This window comes from Crocodylus siamensis, chromosome 4, assembly GCF_052110815.1.
Source record: "Crocodylus siamensis isolate JL-2025a chromosome 4, ASM5211081v1, whole genome shotgun sequence".
Taxonomy (NCBI): domain Eukaryota; kingdom Metazoa; phylum Chordata; order Crocodylia; family Crocodylidae; genus Crocodylus; species Crocodylus siamensis.
Genome location: NC_143398.1, coordinates 97,301,917 through 97,322,692, shown reverse-complemented (window position 1 = coordinate 97,322,692; position 20,776 = coordinate 97,301,917). Strand labels below are relative to the sequence as shown.

At 47.5% G+C, this 20,776-nt stretch overlaps 1 protein-coding gene across 1 annotated transcript; it reads right to left on the bottom strand.

Annotated features, from left to right (window-relative positions):
- Positions 1–835: 835 nt before the first annotated feature.
- Positions 836–18,901, bottom strand: IL2RB (interleukin 2 receptor subunit beta). Its single transcript, XM_090043086.1, has 10 exons — positions 18,618–18,901; positions 17,050–17,158; positions 16,523–16,652; positions 12,503–12,578; positions 11,753–11,861; positions 10,913–11,061; positions 9,988–10,159; positions 7,977–8,088; positions 5,325–5,409; positions 836–3,883 (listed from the first exon to the last, which is right to left on the bottom strand). Exons 2-10 carry the CDS (start codon positions 17,129–17,131, stop codon positions 3,053–3,055), a joined length of 1,746 nt encoding a protein of 581 aa, XP_089899212.1. The 5' UTR covers positions 17,132–17,158; positions 18,618–18,901; the 3' UTR covers positions 836–3,052.
- Between the last annotated feature and the right edge of the window lie 1,875 nt (positions 18,902–20,776).

The following is a 20,776-nucleotide window of genomic DNA, read 5'->3' as shown; positions in this document are numbered from 1 at the left end:
GAAGTAAGAAAATAGAGCAGGCAGAGTGATTTTCAGTGACTTCCAGCAGATTCACTCCCAGCATTGCTTCATGAGATTGGCTGAAAAGAATTCAAGCGATTAGTCTCAAATGATTCAGTCTATCCCCTACCCTCCACATCACCGTCTGAGACAGGAGGATAATGCTTCTTTTACACTTTTCCCATTCCTCTCAACCTGTTGTCTTCATCCTCACCTGTTTGGAGCAGAGAGTTAAATCCTCCTGAAGTTTGCCTCCTTCTTCCTGAACCCAGTGTGCAGGACCCATCTGTTTGTAATGAGGAAAAATCCCCATGATCTTCCTGTTCAAGGGGCTGACCCAAAGCCCACTGAAGTCAGAGAGAGTCTTTCCATTCACTTCCAAGACCCCAAGTGCTACACTTTGAACAGTTTCCAAAACCACCAGTTTCTGCTCCTTGAATCAAATTGCCAACCAACCTTAGATAACAGCAATTCAGGGCCAGACACAGGCATGGGCAAACCAGGCAGCCACCCAGGGCCCAGACAGAAAGTGGGCCCCAAAATGGATGTTTTTATTCTCTGGCAAAGGGGGGCCCAATACTAAAAGTTTCCCCAGTGCCACCAGGAACCTAGGTACGGTGCTGCAGCAAATCCCCTACTGGCCCCTAAACCCATTGTCTCAGTACCTGACTGAGGCGCAACCCCACAAGCCCTCTTCCAGCAGGGGTGGACTGTGGGAGGTCAACAATTAAAAACTTGCTTCCATCCAACTAGGCAATACAAGCTAAAACCCAAGTTCTGTTAATAAAAGAAAGAGACTTGCTGTTTTGAAAAGACAATTTTGTTTTATTGGCAAAAAGGAAGGTTTGATTTTTTACTTATTTTAGCAGCAAGAATGATTAAGCTTATTAAAAAATACACAGGCTCAGGGAAAATGCCATAGTGGATAGGATAACCAGCCCATTTCAGCTAGAATCTTGTCTACCAGGGACCAGAAATTCAATGCTTTTTCCTAGCAGTTCATCTTGGAAGCTTCCCAGCAAATACATGGGCATTGGGCAGGCTGTTGTCTTTCCTATACCTTCAGTCTCTGAGATCATGGCATAGTAGGGATCCAGAGGCATGTGTGATATAGTGGAGATGGACAACCTAACACAGGAAGGGGTCTTCTCCCCAACAGTTCCACTTCTAAGCAGGCCAGGTTCCATTCAGCAGCTCTTTGGTCATGAAGTCAAGCCCAGTGTGGGCTTACTTCTCTGATAAACACAATGTTCAATTTAATAACTCAAGATAAAGGAATTTAATTGTAATTGTGGCTCTGGGACATACGTGTGGAAAAAAGGAAGGCAACTCTTTGCTACTGTGGGAACAGGTGGTAGTGAACAGGTGGTACTGAAACAGCTGTAAGTGAATTTTAGAAGTTTTATGGAAAGACCCCATGGAAAGACCCCAAACTTCTCTGGTCAGGGAATTTTTTGTAAGAGATCCAATCCTCCTAGCTTGCGATTGATATTTTCCACTTCTAGACAGGTCTGGAAAATTGGAAAGGAAATACCGATACAAAAAGGAATCGATACAAAAGGGAATGGCAAGAATGGATATCATAGGATGAATAGGAACAGCCCTCCCTTTGCGTATGTCCCTCTCCTCTACTATTTCTGTCCCAAATCTGGAACTTCAAAGGCAATTAAAAAAAATCCACATTTCTTAGGGGTCGAACGAGTGGATTGAGTTTTTGTTTCAAGCAATGGTGCTGCAGTGACGTTACTTCAGGGAGCTGCTGATTCACTTCTCTTCACTACTAGTTAGGTAATGGTTCCCCTCAAGCAATGGAAGGAATGGGCAGCATTTAGATGGTTTCCACTAATACAGGATGTGGGATGGACTCTTCCGCAATCAGCTTATCATAGTCAAATAACTCTGTTTTTGCCAGCAGGGTGAACAGGCTTTCAATTTTGCAAAGAAACTGCATCAACAATGGGAAATTTTGTGCTCTGTCTCTTGCTACCAACATCGCTCTTGTTTCCCCGCCCCCCTGCAAAATGAGGGGGGATTTTCCCCAGGATGTTTTACATGGCAAAGGGGTTTTTTTTACATTCCATCCCTTGCAGGGCTTGACAGTTGTAGTCATGAATTTTCTTTAAACATACAAGCCCTAGCCTAAACTTCTAATTCTGACCAAGCTGATCAAAACACTGACTTTGTACCACCTGGGAGGGAAGAAAGCAGGCAGGGAACTAAATAATGATAATTGTAATAGTAATAAAGAAGCAGAAGCTCTCACTAATGTCTTACTGCCTTCTTCATAGACTTACCACTGCCTTTTCAGACATTTCTTCTGCCCTGTAGAAGCATCTATGCTTGGCTGGCTAGAATGTGAGAGGGAGAGAGAAAGCCTGCCAGCTCAACCTGAGAGCTAGAAGTGATTTTCAAATCATTTTGCAGGGGAGGAAGTGTTCTGGCATGGGCTTCCCATAACAGTAGCAGGGACAAACAACATAGCTCCTTTCAAGATGGAACATGACCAGTTTATGAACAGAATTACATGTCTGCCTGTGAGAGTAGGTGACTGGAGTTGATGACTCAGGAGGACCCTTACAGTTCTACGCTCTTCTGAGTCCATATTCTGTCTAATATTTTAGAAGTGTTAATGCCTCTTTTCTCAAACTCTTTCTTATCCATCTTTCTAACAATTTATGTGTCTAGTACTCCATACCTGGCATCCATCCATTTGCAGTTGCCATGGCATTGTCTGTGTTGTGGAGCTGTACATCTCCCTGACCATCCCCTTTTTAGTTTTTCATCTATTTTCATTCTACCTTCTCCTCGTTCACACCTTTCCATCTCCATATATGACCTCCCTACCAGTTGTAAGCTTGGGTTGTGCTCACCACCTGTTTGTCTAATGGCCCCATTCCCTTGTACTAGTAGAGGATCTCCATGCATGCTAGTTCAAAGAGTGCTACTGGGTTTGGTGAAGCTGAAGGATCAGCTTCTTGGCAGACAGACAAAGTGTTTATCCTTCCCTCCAAAGGAAGTCTCCTGCTCTTACTTACAGTTCCTCAGGAATAGCTTAAACTGAACAATGGCTGTATTGGCTCTGAAGCTCCCTCAAAGACAGATAGGCTCCAGTGTTAGGGTCTTGGCTGGAGAAAGCAATTCTGCGGACGTCATCAATTTGCTCTTGACTCAGAGGCATGGGTTGGGAGGGTGAAGAGCTAGCACCGTTCACAATATCAGTGGAATTGACTTGAGGGGCAGTCTCCCTGGCCCCTTCTACCATTTGAATGGCAACCCCTCCTTGATGCTTTGGGGGACTTGAGAAGACCACGCCAGCCTTGTCTGGGCACTTGGAGGACTCTAATACTGTATTATTTTCATTTCTCTTCTCATTGTGCTCCAGTGCTGCTGTCAGTGAGGCACTCTCATCTGATGGAAGAGTCTCAGAAGGCACCCTGACTTCACTGACTATGTCTTCTGTCTCTCCCACAAAGGATCTGTTCTGGAAACCTTGGGTGCCTTCAGTGAGGTGAAGAAAGTGGGAGGGGAAGAGTGGGGTGTTATCCACTAGCATGCAGTGGTCTGGGGAGGGGAGTGCCCTGTAGGAGTCACCATCTTCACTGCTGCTGTTCTCTTGAGTGAAAGGCTCATAGGTGAAGTATACCTGGCATGGCTCAATCTCAAAGGAGTTGGGGAGATGGAAAAAGAAGTAGCCTTGGTTGGTGAAGCAGCTGGACACAGAGTGCCCACTGGTTTCTGGGGAGCCTCCAGAGGTGATGAATAGCTTGGGAAGGAGAAGCTGGGATTCTTGGTCCTTCTTCTGGATTACTTCGAGCACTGAGATCTCTGGGGAGATGTTGCTTACACAGTAGGAAGACATGGAGAATGGAGAGGAGAACCATTTCTGATGGGAGAGGGAAGAGACACACGGAAGAAACACTGTTATATTCAAAGTGGCAGGAATATTATACTCTCATAAGAGATGAACAGAGACCTAACATCATTCCTCCTACATGCCCACAGTGAACAGATTCACAGCACCTCTCCTTTGGCTTTTCCATAGGGAACAGATGCTGCTGACATCACTCCTCTGGGATCTCCATAGAGAATACCAGCTCACCAGGCTGTCTGCCATTTTAAAATAAGAAGCAGGACGTGAGAGCCTTCCCTCTCTGATTACCATAGGGAAAGGGCAGAAAGGAGAAAAGGAGAACAGATTAAATAAAAGAGAGCGATAGAGAAAGAGGAAAGAGCAGAATGGAGTGAGATGAGTGACTGAGAAATGACAGACATGTGGGGCTGGAAGACACCTAAAGAATTAATCTAACCCACCACCATACTCAGAATCAGGATAAAATATACCTAGATCATCCTTGACAGATGTTTGTCTAATCTGTCTTTAAAAACCTCCAGTAACAGGAATTCCTCAGCCTCCCCAGGCAGCTTCTTCCCATGTGCAACTCCCCTTAGCGTAAGGTTAGATATTCAGGAAACTCTTTTGGCTCCCTTGCTGCAATTGCATCCCATTTTTTCTTGGCCTACCTTCAGCAGACACAAGAAACAATTGATCACCGCCCCTTTTGCAGAAAGGTCTGAACAACTTCATGGTGGTATTCTGTGGCCCCTTTTAAGTCTTCCTTTTCTTAGATTAAGCAAACCTACTTCTTTTAACTTTTTCTTATAGGCCATGTTTTCTCAATCTCCTGTAATTCATGTGGGACCTCCTCTAAACTCCCTCCCATTTGTCCCTGTTTTGAAGTTCGGTGTCCCAAATTGGGCACAGTGCTCCAGCAGAGGCCTCACCAGGGCCAGGAAGGCTATCTCAGGGGTGCTCCATACAACACTCCTGTTAGTATAGCACAGAATGGTGTTTGCCTTTTTTTCAACAGCATCACTCAGAAGGAGAAAAGGAGGAGGAGAAGTGGGGGCAGAGGGAGTGGGGTATGGAAGCAAATGAGAAAAAAATAGAACATGGAAATGAGTCCCAGGAAGTAAATCCAGTAAAGACAGAAGCAGGCTGGGGGAGCAGAATCCAGGCAGCTCAAGCTGTCCTGCAAGCTCTTTGCTCTCTCTCCCTCAGGCCTTCCTGTTAGTGGAGCAAGGTACTGAGGTTTGTGTGGTCTGTAGTTTCTCGGTTCTGTAATTAGAGACACACCAGCCAAATGGCAATTTTTAGAAGGTCAAAAATAAAATTAACGCCAATACATTAGAAGCCAGTGCTGGACAGTCCAGTCCAGCATGCATATATGCTAACCTGGATCACCATGCTCTTTGCAGTGCAAAGGAGGCAATGGGGCCCTCCCATTTGACCAGGCAAATGCCCAGATTTTCTCTAGGCCTCATACCTGAACATCACCTCCTTGAATAGTGCCAAGTGGGGGGAAGAACTTGGCTGGGTCTGGAATGTGACTCTTCAGGAACTTCCTAAACCTTCAGGGAAGAGAAAAAAAAAAGTGCAAAGTGAACATGACCTTGAAGGAGAATAGCTTTAAAACAGCTTTTAAAGGGGTCAGATCCTTCACTCACAACAATATAAACTGAACTCACTTGAGCTACACTGGTATAAAAGTGAGGTGAATGAGGGAGAAGTGAGGCCTAGAGCTCTCTATCCTTTCTTGTACTCTTAGAAAAAAAAAACCTGTCGCAGTAGCAGATAAGCATATAAGAAATATAGAGGCTGAGAGATGAACATGGTGCTAGAAGATCTGTTTCCCTGCAAGCCTGCCCCCAGGGAAGCAGAGCTAATAACAATGCCACCACCTACCAACCTCCACACCTGCCTCTCCTTGTTTCCCAGGTCTGTGCACTCCTTTCATTTCCTGCCAAGTTGGCAAGGTCGCCTTTGAGGCTGCCAATGGTTTCTAAAGCCTGGTCACCACAAAGGGATCCTGCCTCCCTTTATTGCCATCATAGCAACACAAAAGATTGCAGAGCTATGGAGGCTCAGCAGCAGGACATGGTGGTCTTTTTGGCAAGGTCATAGCTCAGTCCCCTGTTTTTAGGTCACTGCATGGCACCATTGGAATATGCCAGTGATGTGGCAGTAATTTATAACACTTGCAACCCTTGTGGCACTGCTTGCTATACTGGAGCAAAGTTGCTACCGCACCAAAGCAGAGCTACGCCCATCCCATCTGCTTTGTTGCCGATACTGAATGGTTTAGGTGCCCAAAACCTCCTGGTGTGTCTTAACAGTGTGACACCCTACTATCAGAGATCATAGGATCATAAGACAGTAGGGCTGGAAGGCAAGGTCATTTAGTCCAGCCCCCTGCTTAGAGCAGGATCATCCCTTACCAGGACATCTCAGTTAAGTGTCTGTTTAATCTGCTTTTGAAAAATTCCAGGGCTGGCAATTCCACAGCATCTCTAGGTAGTCTGTTGCAATACTCAGCTGCACATATGGCGAGAAAGTTCTCCTGAATCTCCAACTTATATTAGCTCTGTTGCAGTTTGAGGCCAATACTCCTAGTCCTGTCCACTAAAGCCGCAGAGAAAAGGCTATCTTTATCTTCTTTCTGAAGCATGAGGATGTGACAGGCTAGCCCACATCATTGCAAATGGTATTCTTAGTCACACATATCTAATTCTTTCTAGAATCATATTCAGCATTACCCTGCGTTGCTGAGTTCTGTAGGTTAACTATGTACCGAGGGGAAAGGAGGTCTTTTTATCTGTCTATATTGGTTGTAAACTGAGTGCTTCTTTGTCCTTGTCTTAAGGCACAAGGTAAACAGGAGTAGTCAGTCATCTCTCTCTGTTTTGGTAATTCATTTTTACATTCTCAATACTCTCCTTTTCTTCACAAGTGAAGCAGCACCATTTTGCAATCCCTGCTTATACAAGGCCCCTCCACCCCCCCGGTTCTTCCACCTCTGATTGCTGTGCTGCATCAGCCCTTCTCCTATTTCCCCTGTGTCCCTCCTCAAGCTAAGGCAACTAAACTTGAGGCCTCTTAATTTCCATAACGCTGTCAGATTCCTCTCTGTATTGTTGTACTTCATGACTTTGTGCCACACGTTTGGCATTAAGAACAGCACCAGGACAGAAATGAGGGGAAGGAGCCTTCAGAAACAGCAGTGGGTCATTATCTACCACAACACTAGGGGACAGTCTTGGCTGGATGGCCCATCCCAGGATCTGTGCACGGATGATGGAAACCACCCCTGTGCAATGGGATTACAAATAGAGCAAGCACCATGTACATCCCACCTGAGCTTTGTTCTTCCGATTTAAGTGTGACTCAGTGAATCACAGGCCGTGCTTTGTGTGGGGAGGGAGGTGGGATTTCAAACAGAGGCCTAGATTTTCAAAATCATTCAGGCACTGGGTAATAAAAAATGGCTCCAGAGACAATAAAAGTGCCATACAGTCAGTGCTGGATTATGACATGCTGAGGCCCTAAGCTATGTCCATTTTAAGAGGCCCCATATGATAAAAATAATCCATGAAAATGGTTTTTCATGAAATGTTAAGATGAATTATTATTATTTCTGCACAAATTTATGAACTCAATATGAATAATGACTGTGGAGCCTCATATATTTTTGTCATATTAGAATGAAAATGTCCAGGTTTTTTTTCTTATTTAGAGTACTTTCATAATGTGAGGCCCTAAACTGTAGCTTAAGTAGCTTAAACCTAAATCCAGCACTGCACAGTTAGTTAAAGCCAGGTGATGGCATGACATCACACTGTGAGTGAGTCATGACATCACAATGCAAACACTACCATGCTGTAGTCATCCACATTAACACCATGCTAACTATCCTTCAGGAACCTGAGGGGTTTGACTCCCAATCAGACTGGCCCACTCCTGACCCACTCCTGATTCTGCTTGATACCCCATCTCCTGCGTAGCCCAGTCCTCACCTATTTTGGCTTGTTCCTTCACATAAATATCACCATCAGAGACAGAGAGAGCAAAGGACAGAGCGCGTGTCAAGAAGACACAGGTGTGTGACAGTCCTGGAGAGTAACACTCCACTATTTTTTACCATTTCAGTGTCCGGGAGTTAACCAGCAAGATGACGAGGATGAGGAGAGCGGTGCAGGAGCTTCCTATAACAGCTAGCAGCATGGGCTGGGGAGCAACCAGGGCAGCTGATTCTGTCAATTTTGCAAAAGCAAAGAAAGGGTTACTGGGAAGAGCCAAGCAGAACACAAGACCTGGGGAGAACAGGTCTCAGACTTCTTTTTCTTCATCCATTCCCATCCAGTTTTTAATTTTCCTTCTGGGAAAAGAGATTTGATGTACAAGTCTCTGCCAGCTAGCATGCCTTAATCAGCAGGTCCCCTTCTTCTCTCAGCTCTGCCCAGACCCCTTCAGCCTAGCCTCCAGCACCCTCTGCCACTCCTAGCTTGCTGCTTCTATGCAGCTCTCACAAAGCACCTCCACTCCATCCTGCTGTTCCTCATCCTGTGTGCCCTCTGCCAGTGCACATCAGCCTGGGCCTGCAGAGCTCCCCTGGAAAGGACACAGAGGACAGAAGGGGAACAGAGCAGGCTGCCTTTCTGCAAGGTTCTCTCATAGCCTGTCCTTGAGTTGTTAGCAAGTTCCCTTTGTTTCCTCAGCCTTGGGTACCTGGTTATCTCTGGGTCCCAGTTGCTATGACAACTGGTTGTAGTTGTATCCTTTTCATTGACATCACACTGGTAAAACTTGAATGCTGCAGCAGCACAATGCCCTTTCTAAACATAGCTCCTCTGGTTATACCACCACCAGGTGCAATGCAGTACCACCAGCTGCCTGTGTCCTATGAAGAAATGACACATGCCTGAAGTGGGCAACTCATGGGATGGACGTGGTCTTTTCTAAGGCTGCAAGTCATGTCCTCCTTGCTGCCGTTTCACTGTGGGGCTCTGACTAAGCAAGATATCCAGGGGACGCAGAGGACTGCTTTGTGTTACCACATGAGAGAGGTGGGTTCAAGTCTTGGAGTAACACTTTCTCAAGTGTCATAGGAACCTAAGTCCTGTTGATTTTCAGTGGAGACTTAAGCTGCCTGATTACTTTTGATACTGAGCTTAGGGTCCTGAGGGTACAGAAATGTGAAACTTTTACTGTGGGTGAGCAAGGATGAGGCTTCACTGCATGTCAGCTGCTTTCGTAATCATCTGTGTGCCCACTCTTACCCTGCTATAAAGGGAAGCTAAATCATGGTAACTTAGCTGTCAGTGAAAGCGGGCCTAGTTACTATGGAGCTGCTGATAGGCCTGGCTCCCTTTTACCCCAGTGGTAAACTGTGAGTGCCCCCATACCCTAAGAGTCTGTCTATACAACAGTGGGAGGATGCCTCTGAGGAAATAAGGTTGCCCGCCTGCATCCACTCCACATACATTAGATCTCAGAAATGAGATGATGAGGGTGCCTTTGGGGCATGCCAAGCCACCACTCTTGAGCATGTCAGAAATTCAGGTCCTGAATGCAATGCTGAGGCTCTCTCCATCTCCTTTCTGAGCTGACATATGAGGAGTGGGCAACAGGTTGATGGGACTTGTTTTCTCAGCAGTGAAATGGATCTCTGCTGCTGTGGTGCAGACACACACTAGATCAAATGGGTTCTTTGGAAAATATCCTTCCTGGTCCTTTGCTTTGCAGGCTAGAGGGGTGTCCTGCTGCTCTGTGAGGTTTGAGCTTTGAGGTGAAATTGTTGGAGGAGTTCTGCCAGTGACTTCAGTGGGGCTCAGGCCGGGATTGCCTGTGTCTGGTTTTAGCACCCGCCAAAGTGATCTCTATTGTTTATATTGTTCTTTCATGAGTGCACTCCTCCATGTCCACAGAACTCCATGACCTGTTCTGTAAGGTCTAGACTCTGCAGGGGTGTCTTCACATCACCAGGACTTCTAGGGAGGATGACTCTCAGGTATGCCCTGCCCATCTTGTTCATACATGTCAAACCCAGAAATGAGGTAGGGACACTGCCTCCCTTGTCTTCCCCTGTCTACAGGCCCTGGCCTCCCCATTCCACACCTGCTTCCCTGTGAGCCTTGCCCACAGCTCCATACCATTAGAATGGGTCCTCCATGTTATGGTTTTGCTCCAGTTGCTCCACAGGCCTTTTAAACCACTTTGTCTGCCTGGTTTCACACGAACTGCAGCTTCATACTCTGAGTCAGGCAGAAGTTTATCAAACTTCACCCACTCCTGATCCTGCTTAATGCTGACATATATAAAATCCTGGGAAGAGTAAAAGTTACAGAGTTATTGCCATGCCCCATCCCTTTGTACATCTCTGCAGTTCAGTTGGAGAGAAGTCCCTCACAGCCGGTAGGTACCAGGGGGACAGCTCTTGCCCACATAGAAGCCTATTTCATAGTGACAGGAGCCCCTCTCCACCCTTCTCCTCTTCAGACTCCACACTCTCCAATACTGGGAGGAGACCATTCCTCCCAACTTAACACTGGGCAGACTGGGAATTTTGTTTGCTTTCATGCCACCTCCATCACATCTCAGCAAACGAAATGGATTAAGTTGGTCTCCCTAAAAATCTGCTTCTTTCAGGAGAAAGGGGCTGTTTGCCCTTGCAGTGAGTTCTGCAAGGGTCTAGACTCTACATTTATGCCTTCACCACATCACCAGGACTTCCAGGGAGGGTGACTCTCAAGTACACCCTGCCCACCTGCTCCAGTTCATACTTGTAAAACCTGTAGGGAAGCTACTCCATGGGTGCTCCCACAACTGCTCTTGAGATCTCTGTTTCTGGCATGCTCAGAATTGGGGGTGGAGGGTGCCCCTAGAGATCCAAATGAGAGTGGGTGGGTGGCTCAACTTTGCCAAGGCCTTTCTCTGCTTAAGAGCAAGACCAGGAGTTTTAGGTATGTGACACAGACAAACCCTCAGTGGGAAAGACAAGTTCTCTGTGGGAGAACAGCAGAAGAAACCCATCCAGGCACGACAGCAGAAGAAACCCATCCAGGCCCCTGCACTCACCTCTGAGGGCTTATTCTGAGCTCGGTACCGTAGTTCATATTCCCGTTTTTCATTTAAGTAATGAGAAGAAACACTAAGTCTCCACGTTAAGTTGTAGACGTGTCCAGTGTCATTTACCAGTTTGAGGGTGTCTGGTGGCCTCATCTGGACTGGAGAGAGAAGAGGGAGAGAGAGGCTAATACAGACACTATGAAGAGCCATAGGAAAAACTGAAGTAGTAATTTACTCTCTCTGTTATTGGGCTTCACTGGCAAACCCTGGCAACATGGACAGTCTTTGGGCAGTGCGGCAGAGCATGTTCATTTGCAACCCCATACCAGTGATTTCTCTTGAGCAGTTCATTTCAGACCTTCTGCCTCTTTTCCTGTTCTCAAGCACACTGTGCTCTTGCCCCCACTCGGCTCAGCAGCAAAACACCCATGGACATCTGTGGAGCAGAACTGGATTCCAGCTGCGTCCAGACACAACAGGGTGGTTCCTCTCCCCGCTCTGGAGGTACATGAGGCCATGTAAAATGGTGTAAAATGGAGATGCCCTATCACCTCTGTTGATTTACACCAGGTGAAGATCTTGTTCTAAGTGCTTTTGAAAACAACAAATATGCCTTTTTTACAGTTCACTGCCAGTAGATCCAGACCCCAGGCTTGGGTAGCTAGCATGAAGCATCAGGTCAAAGCCAGAGCAGCATGGTGAGCCTCTGGTGGCTGAGGGAGCAGACAATTGCTGAAGAGGAGGGAAAAGCAGTGGGCTCCATATGCTTGGTGAAGAGCAGGTTGCCCACTGGGCAGGTAGACTGGAATGGAGAAGCCTGCAGGAAGGGAATGACAGGTCAACACTCACTGTTGTCAAATGGTGAAAATTTCTTCTCTTGCTTCACCATTGTCCAGTGTTCCCCAGTTTGGCAGGACACAGTCAGGGTAAGCTTGTCTGAATAAGTCAAGGCAGGTATCTGCAAGGGGAATTTGTGAGTAGTACAAGTTACCTCCCTCATAACCATATTGCTAAGGCGTCTGTCATGGCAAGGTCTACTCCTTTGCATGACCCTTAGCATGCAAAGGAGCCTGCAGCACTTCACAGTTACTAATTAGCAGGGAAATGGAATTAGCCTGACTTGGGAAGTTGAGGCAGGGAGAGGAGAGTATTTGAATATTCAAGGCTTGCCATCGCTTCTTCCCCAAGGGAGAAAAATGGGCTGAGTCAGGTTGGAATGGCAAAGCATCTACTTAGGTATTATTGGTCGAGTTGTGTCACAGCTTTACTGCTGATATAAGTGTGTGGGTGCCACAAGCACAATGTGAAGGCTCTGGACTTATCCATAAAAAAAGGGGCAGGATCCTACATAAAGTATAACAGGTATCAAACAGAAAGGGAAGGAAGGGGTACTAAATTCACTACCCCCTGGAGACTACAACAGCCTGGGTGGGATGGTGATGGGATTCTGACCTGTGCCAGATGGCTATAATTATTACCACTTTTGTAACCATGCCCCAAGTCAGATAATGGGAATCAGGAAATAAAATTTAGTCTCTTAGCAGAAAATTACAACCCCCAGGTTTTTATTAGCTGGTTAATTCCAGGGAAGTTACCCACATTAGTCTTGTTGTTGAAGGCAAGGTCACATCTCCTGGGGCCAACCCCGTATAATTTACATTTTCCCTTGCAGCACCTGTAAGAAAGAGGAGACCATGGTTTGCTGGTGTGAGAGTATTGATGAACTTGAGGACTTTGGATGTATTCATTTTGTTTAAACAAAAATGAAGCTTCTCCATGACTCTTAGATGCCTAATATCATTGATAAGAAAATCCAAGGAAATCCCAGCCACAGATATAAGGAAGAATTTCTTTCCTGTCCGAGCCCCCAAGGTCTGGAACAGTCTGCCAGCGGAGGTGGTTCAAGCACCTACATTGAACACCTTCAAGAGTAAATTGGATGCTTATCTTGCTGGGATCCTATGACCCCAGCTGACTTCCTGCCCTTTGGGCAGGGGGCTGGACTCGATGATCTCCCGAGGTCCCTTCCAGCCCTAATGTCTATGAAATCTATGAAATCTATGAAATCTTCAGGCCAACAGGAGCTCAACCAGCTCCCTACAGAGTCCTGCTTCATACACTTCTTATACACATATCTTTAGCAGAAGGCCCAAAAGTCACCCAGTCGCAACGTTTTTCAGGCCAAAGTGGGAAGAAATAAGTCCAGAATCTGAAAGCTCTCAAGGAGAAGGCCCTGCAACCACTCTTTCTTTATATAACCAGGGAGACTCCAAGATGGAGATCAACAAGCATCTGGTACGGATCCCAGGCCTCTGATGTCACTTGGTCCCCACAAAGTGTCCCTCTCACTGAGTGAGCTACCGTGCTCTGCACTGGCCTCCTCACAGCCACAGGCAAGGTGCATAGCAATACAAGTTTCCCTCGATTTATGCAGGTTCTGTATGTGTGAATTCATTTATACCAAAAATTCATTATATGTGAGGTAAATTCACTCTTAGGTGTTCGGTGTGGTGGAAGCCCATTGCTCAGGGCAGCTGGTGCTTTTGCTTCTGCAGCTATAGCTGTCCCAGGAGCAGCATGATGCCATGTGTGTCCCATTGCCGTGCAGGCAGGCAGCACGGCACAGCCCAATGGTGCTGCTCCCAGGGCAGCTGCAGCTGTTGGTGCTGTTGGCGAGTACTAAAATTGTCTCGTAAAAGTGACAGAAATAAGTCTGGGGGTCAGTACAGTTGAGGTCTTGGAACATATCCCTATTAGTTACATTGTAAAGTGGGTTCCCTTTAAGTGAATTTGAGTTATATGCCATTTTCCAGGAACACACACACAGCATAAAGCGAGGGAAATCTGTAATCTGACCCCAGCATTTTAGAAGTGCCTGGATGAGTCTCCAGTAGGCAAAGCTGATCTTTGGTTCTCAGGAAGGACACAATCTGCTTCTCTTATTTAAAGAAGTAGGTGTCTAGGCCTTTGCTTTGCCAATATCCCCTTGGAAACAAAATGATGCAAAACAAATGTAGGTGCTGTGGGAAGGAATAGGGCAGTGGGCTCAGCTTCTGCAGCAGGAGCCTGGGGAAGATTTTAAAAAAGAACCTCTCCTCCCCCTCATCAGATGAAGACTGAGTCACCCAAAGGGCTCCTTACACAGACTTCTCTTTCCGGCCCTGCCCTAATCCACATAGGGCTGGTTTGGTACAAGAGAGGCAGGGTAGGGTCATGCTACATAGATGCATAAGGGGGAGACTTGTGTGAATGGGCCAGGAAGGGCAAGGGCACAAGGAATTCTATCAGGGTGGATCTGGAGGGGGTAAAATGGTGTGGTTGCACCCTTCTTTGACTGTGTCACATGCGAGCTGTCCACACAGGGGTGGCCTGAAGCCAGGGCTTTCATGTAGCTCCAGAGCCCAGGGTGTGAGCACTGTCTTTGCCACTCTTCCCTTTCTTTCCCTGGCTGCTGAATTCATTGGGAAGGGGGATGGGGCTGGTGAACAGCAGCACTGTTATTGGGCTCCATTGGTAAACCCTGGCAACATGGCCAGTCTCTGGGCAGTGCGGCAGGGCTTGTTCATTTGCAACCCCATAGCAGTCATTTCTTCCTGAGAAGTTCATTTTGTATCTTCTGCCTCTTTTCCTGTTCTCAAGCACACTGTGCTCCTGCCCCCACTAGCCTCAGCCGCAGAACTCCCATGGACATCTGTGGGGCACAACTGGATTCCAGCTGTGTCTAGTCACAACAGGGGGGTTCCTCTCCCTGCTCAGGCTGAGGGTGAACAGCAGCACTGCTCACCCCCCAGGCTCTGAAGCTGAACAAAAGCAGGGGCTCTCACTGGAACCCACCCTAGTCAACCGATGACCTCCGAGGTCACAGTTCAGGCAGAGCTCTGGCAGGAGCCTGCACTGACCGAGCGATGAGCTTAGAGCTCACTGCGCATTCCCAGCACAGGCGAAGTGGGGGCCACATTGCCTGTGCCTTGTTTCTGGATCTGCTGCTAAGTTCTATCCCCAGCTCCCCTAATACATCCCCCCTCCCAGTGCGAGAGGCAATGCAATCCATTCCCCTGAGGGAGCCCAGGGACTGCTCCATCTGTGCACACTACCCAACAGAGAGCCACGAGGAAGCCAGCCCGCTAATCCTAGGCAGCAGGGTGGGGCACTAAAGGCAAATAGGAAAGTTGCCTTCCATGTTATCCTCACCTCCAAAGCTGTGCTCCCCGCATAGCCAGGTGCTGCACCCACAAGTAGCTTCCAGACAACTGTGGCAGTTGCTGCCAAACAAACTCCCTCCTACAATGCTCCCCAGGACTGCTGAGAAGAGTGAATTGTGCCACGTAATCATTTCTACGTCCTACTCTGGCATGGGTAGGTGGAAGGGGAGAGAAAGGGACGGCATAAAATAGGTGGTTTTCTGAGTGGGAGTCCTCTTCCCACTGTTGCTGGTATATGTTGTTTCTGGCCCAGGGCATAACTCAAAGACCCAGTACTGGAAAGAAGCCCTAAACCCTCTCACCCATCACTGTCATGTGGCAGCCCCCTGCTGTGCCTTTTCCATAGCCCAAGGAGATCTATTACCTACTGGACACTCTTACACCACTTAAAGGAAGCTGCCAGCCATCAACAGAGACCCATCTATTACCATTTCCAAATGAAGCCTCTTTCTGAAAGGATAACCTAGCTAACCACCATAAAGTGGGTCTCATGCCACAGCTAAACACTACTCAGTGAACTCAGTGGTGGCTACAGACCTGCCACCATCACCATGGAGAACAGGGAGTGAAGGAGGTGCTAAAGAAGGGCATGAGCAGATCTAGGATTTTGTGAAGTGGAGCACTGGGGCTGCACCCCCTGGTCTCAGCTCCTGGGCCACCCTTGGCAGGCAGACTAGCATGGGATCAGTCCCCAGGTCAATTAAGAATCTCGTTCCCAGTCTCACTGTCCTCCTCCTTTCCCCTCCGCTCTCAGCAGCATGTCCCCTCCCATTGCCCCTCCAGGGTAGAACATTTCTTAAGAAGCCCATTGCTGCTTTAGAAAAAGCCAATATAAATCTACATCGGGGCAGGCAATTATTTTGGGTGGAGGGCTGCTTACTGAGTTTTGGCAAGCCATTGAGGGCCGCATGACAGGCAGCCAGGGGCAGATAAATATTAATTTTCTAAAAAGTTTAGGGCCCCCACAGGCCAGACAGAATGGCCTGGCAGGCCACATCTGGCCCGCGAGCCACATTTTGCCCACCCTTGATCTATCCTCTTGCTAGGCAGACCAACAGTGCCCTGATACAGTTACTAATGCCCTTCATGGTCTGAAATCAGCCAGCCTACTGGTAGGAGAACTCTGAAGAAAATGAATCAAATTACAGAAATTAAACAGGAAAGGAGAAACTGGGCTAGATTTTTTGTTATACCACGAAAAGAGGAATGATGCATAAAGAGTTGGCCAACATCCTACCTACTCCAGGTTTGAGAATAGGTGTCCTTGTGGACTCAGTCCAGCTGTATTGGAAAGAATCATGTTACCCCAATTTACTCCAGCTGAGGCCCTGTACTAAACTTGCAGGTCAGTTGTTCATTTTCTGTCGAATTAAAGAAAAGCAGACTTTGCTTTTCCTAAATCATTCCAAGAACATACCAGTCGTCAGGAGAAGGGTTCTGAAGTTCAGCATCAAGTTGACACGGTGCTTCCGTGAGAGTCCCATCTGGAGTCCAGGTGCAAAAGAGAGTTACCCCCGAGTCATAAAAGCATTCTAAATCTGAGGATCCTGTCAACAGAAAGGAGATTAATTCCATTAATCCCATCATAACAAAAGGTATTAGGTATTCAGGAGCATTCCATACAGCTCCACGCAGCATCCAATGCACGGGTGGACTAACACACAGGAGACACATCTCCAATCGATAATGAAAGAAGCTTACAGCCTCTTCTTACCTGCTTGCTCACACCCTCCAAAATGGGGTGCCTCTAAAAGAATGTTACCTATTATGTTACTCATATAGTCCTTTGCTTCCACGCTTCTTGGCAGGCTTCAGGGCATGGAGGAAGCTCCACATCAGGTTGACCTCCTCCCATACAGCAGAGTGACAAACAACATTGTGCACTGTCTCACCCACACACCTCCCTGATATCCCTGATGGAGTGTAGAAGTGATCCATTCTTACCCTGCGTGGCTTCTGATGCCAGTGTGATGGCCAGCAGAGCAAACAGCCTGACATGAAGGAGAAGGGGAGGGGAGGACTTCATTGATGTTGAGTGCAGGAATGGATCACACTGGAAGAGAGAAGAGGATGTCACCAGCGCAGGTCGGGATGTGATCTCTCCCCTTTCTTTTCTGGGAGCGCGTGAGGGTTCCCTACAGCAATCCTCCCTCAGTGCTATTAGCAGAAGTTTACTTTGAAACCAATAAAGTAGCAAGGTGGCACTTCTCAGCACAGGCCCTAAGTCAGATCTCTCTAAAAAACAGCCTAACTATCCATGTCACATGAAGGAGAATCCACTCCTCTGACTGCACATCTCTTCATCGTCTGAGTCGTCTCCTCCTTTGTTCAACTGCTGAACAAAACTGACTACCAGCAGTACTGACATTTATATTGATTGCAGAGTTAAAGTGTTCTTGAAATGAGTATAACAGCACCCCACTCAGCCCTATTGTTTCAGGCTGGTCGCTGACTCAGGCAGAGAAGCTACATAGGTCACACCCAGTGCATGGTGTGGGAAGACTTTTTGTAACTGCAAGCATTAGAGACTGCAGGGAGGCAAATACATGGTTTCATATCATTAGCTGAAGGGGAAAGGGAGCTTTCTGGATGTCAGAGAGAGAGTGAGCAGGAGAATCAGCAGGCAGAGCCTAGAGGGCTTGAATGGGACAGGGATTATATAAAGGGATAGGGAAAAGGGTGCCCAATGCGGTAAACAAAGGTTTAATCATACAAGCACACATGCCCTTCAACCACAGCTGCTTCTCTAGAAATCCCCCATGCTGTCTCAGAGGGAGCCCTCCATGATGGAGGAATTCAAACTGTTTTGTCCTTCCCCTGCATATATGGGTCCTTTCAAGGCAGGTCAGGGTGAAGCTCTCTGCTGTCATAGGCTGAGTGGGACATTCATGCCCCATATCTTTATGTTCCCCAGTCTCTCCTGTATCCAGGTGATCTTACTTGCCCAGATAAGAGGGGAAAACCCTCTTCCTCCATGAACAGGGGGCTTAGGGATTGTTGTATCAAGCAAAAACCCACGGGGCGGGGGTGGCGGACATGGGTGCTAAGGCACATGGTTGACAGCCCAGAGGTCTCAAGTTTGAGGTCACAGCAGAAGCACTCGCGGCATGGCCCCGTCAGGTTCCAGCGAATCTGTGAATTCTGCGAAATATCTTGTCATAAGGATATAAAAAAGGAAAGAAAAGCAAGGGCACAAGCTGAAGCCCAAGGCAGGAGAGAAGGTGGATTACTAGAGGGCTAAGGTTGCCATTGGACACACAAGAGAGATTTCGGTTCTGATAAACAATGCCAGTTCAGAGAAAGAAAGACAAAAACAATGAAAAAAATAGAAGCAGTCTGTGAGAGGTATGGGGCAGGATGAGAGGAGAAGGGATGTGGAAACAGAAAGAAAGATAAATAAATGATCAGATCTCCTCAAGTGCTAGGAAAAATGGGTCAGATTGAAACTCCTTCCAAGAACCTCCTGCATTCAGCCTCCTCTACATGGGAGCTGTCTGGCATTACCCCATTACCTGTTTATGTGGTGCCCTCCTTTGCTGTGTGGCCTGGCCGCAGATGCCCCTCAGTGGCTGGACTTGCCCATCGAATGGATGTGACGTGGTGGTCCTCAGACAGCGAAAGGTGGAGACAGCAGGCTCCTAGTTCAGCACCTGGCTGCTGGCTAGCTGGGACTGCTTGGAGCCAGAGGAGAGATGCTGGAGCTGGCCAGCTCCGTCAGAGCACAGGGGTTGTGCTCAAGTAAGCTCTTTTCCCTCTCACCTTTGCACAGGAAACTGCAGCTTGTTCGCCCCGTCAGAATGAGATGAGGCCCCGAAGTATCGAAAAGGCTAGCGAGGCCAAGAATAAAAAGCCCCAAACCACGTCCCACTTCCTGACTGGTATTGAAAAAAGGTACGGGCGGGGGACGAGGAATCAGCTGTCTGGGCTTCAGCTTGACAGTGCTGGGTATCCATATGCAATCATTGCATGCACCCCCAGCATGCAGACACACTTCCAGCTACCCACAGCCTGCCCATTTGAAACACACACACGTAGACCATGCTGAATACTTGCCACTTCAGGCTTGCATACACACCTTGGCTGAGTTTTATCTAGTTAAAAAAAACTGCTAACTGTTAATCCCTGTGTGGATGCATTTACACCACAGGAAACCTAGCTTACCCCTGCAGGTTTCTGCACTGGTGCAAACCAGGATGAACTCCATTTAAGAGCATCCATACCAAGACAGTGCCCGCTTGTTTAAGCCAATTGAAAAAATCACACCTTGCATTGAACTGGTGTGCCCTCGTATGTAAAGCAGGCCTCAGATACAACCACCGCACTTGCACAGCCACACCATACACAGACACCTTTCCCACACACAGAGCTCACCTACCCACACAAACAAACATGTCCCTCACTCTGTGCAGACACACAAACATTTTCTCTTTCCTTTCACCTGAGGATCTCAATGTATTACCTCTCATTGCACAGATGTGAGGAAGGGAATATCCCCATTCTGCAAAATAAGCAGGAAAGAGGTGATTAAAGGGACTTCTCAACAGGGCAGTGGCAATGCCATTAACAGAACCCGGGAGTCCTGAGTCCTTGTCCCAAACAGCAACCACCACCTTTATAAGCACAACCGTCATATGGACATTTTCACCGTGTAGAGACATATTCTGCTCTATACCCAGGCAGTCCCAAATACAACCCCAAGTGCAACCCCCCTGCATTTTGCAAATGAAAATACATATGTACCTAACCTCAAAACCCAATACCCTTTTCCCCTCTCATTGCATGCACAAACTGTCTAAAGTACAATGTGTAACGTTTCCTGTCTGGTCAGGGCTGGACAAGCATGGCCAGTAGGGCCGGGCAGGAAGATACTGAAATACTGACATGCAGAGTGGCCACAGAGCTGAGAGTTAGTATAGGCCCAGTGACAGCGTTTGAGCAGTCAGAAGTGTCTGAGTGATGAGCTCCAAGTCACAGTCAGCTCCAGGTCAGTAATTTCAGGGAGCAGAAACCAAAGTGCTTGAAAGTATGCCTGTGGAAACCAGCAATGGAGCACATGGTTTCAAGCCTATTTACCTGACAGGGTTGGTGGATCAAGGCCCACAAAGACATCAGGGAGGCCACAAGTAGCACAACAGAGCCTGGGGCAAAACAAGGACAGGAGCAAAAGCTGCAGGTTAATAATGAGAGCTTGAGGAGGGACATGGAGCAGAGAATAGTTTCAAGAAGTGGGAAGAGGGATGGAGGAGGATTAGCTTTTCATCACTGCAGTCCAGAAAGGGACTCTCAGGCCTCAAATACAGAAAGCAGAACAGTGATTTGAGGGAGTGGGTGGAACTATTTTTAGGAAGCCTGCAGCAAAAGGCCATTTCAGGCACAGCGTTATAATCCAAACCCTACTGAGACTCATGCTCCAAACTCTGCAGTCAAGAACATGCCTCATCTGTCTCACTGAAGCAGGACTGCAAATGACAAAGACCTCAGGCCAGCTCCTCAGCTCTGATACCATATCACCTATCAGTGTAAAGGGGCCATAAAAAGCTGCCACCAGTAGGCAGCTGAGGATTCCTGGTATGGAGACTCTTTGCAGGGTGTATAGCCAGAGAAGCTTGCACCCAGCTTCTAGCATGTAGGGTTAGGCCAAGGAGGAGTGCAGTCGAAGTGTTAGTGGGCT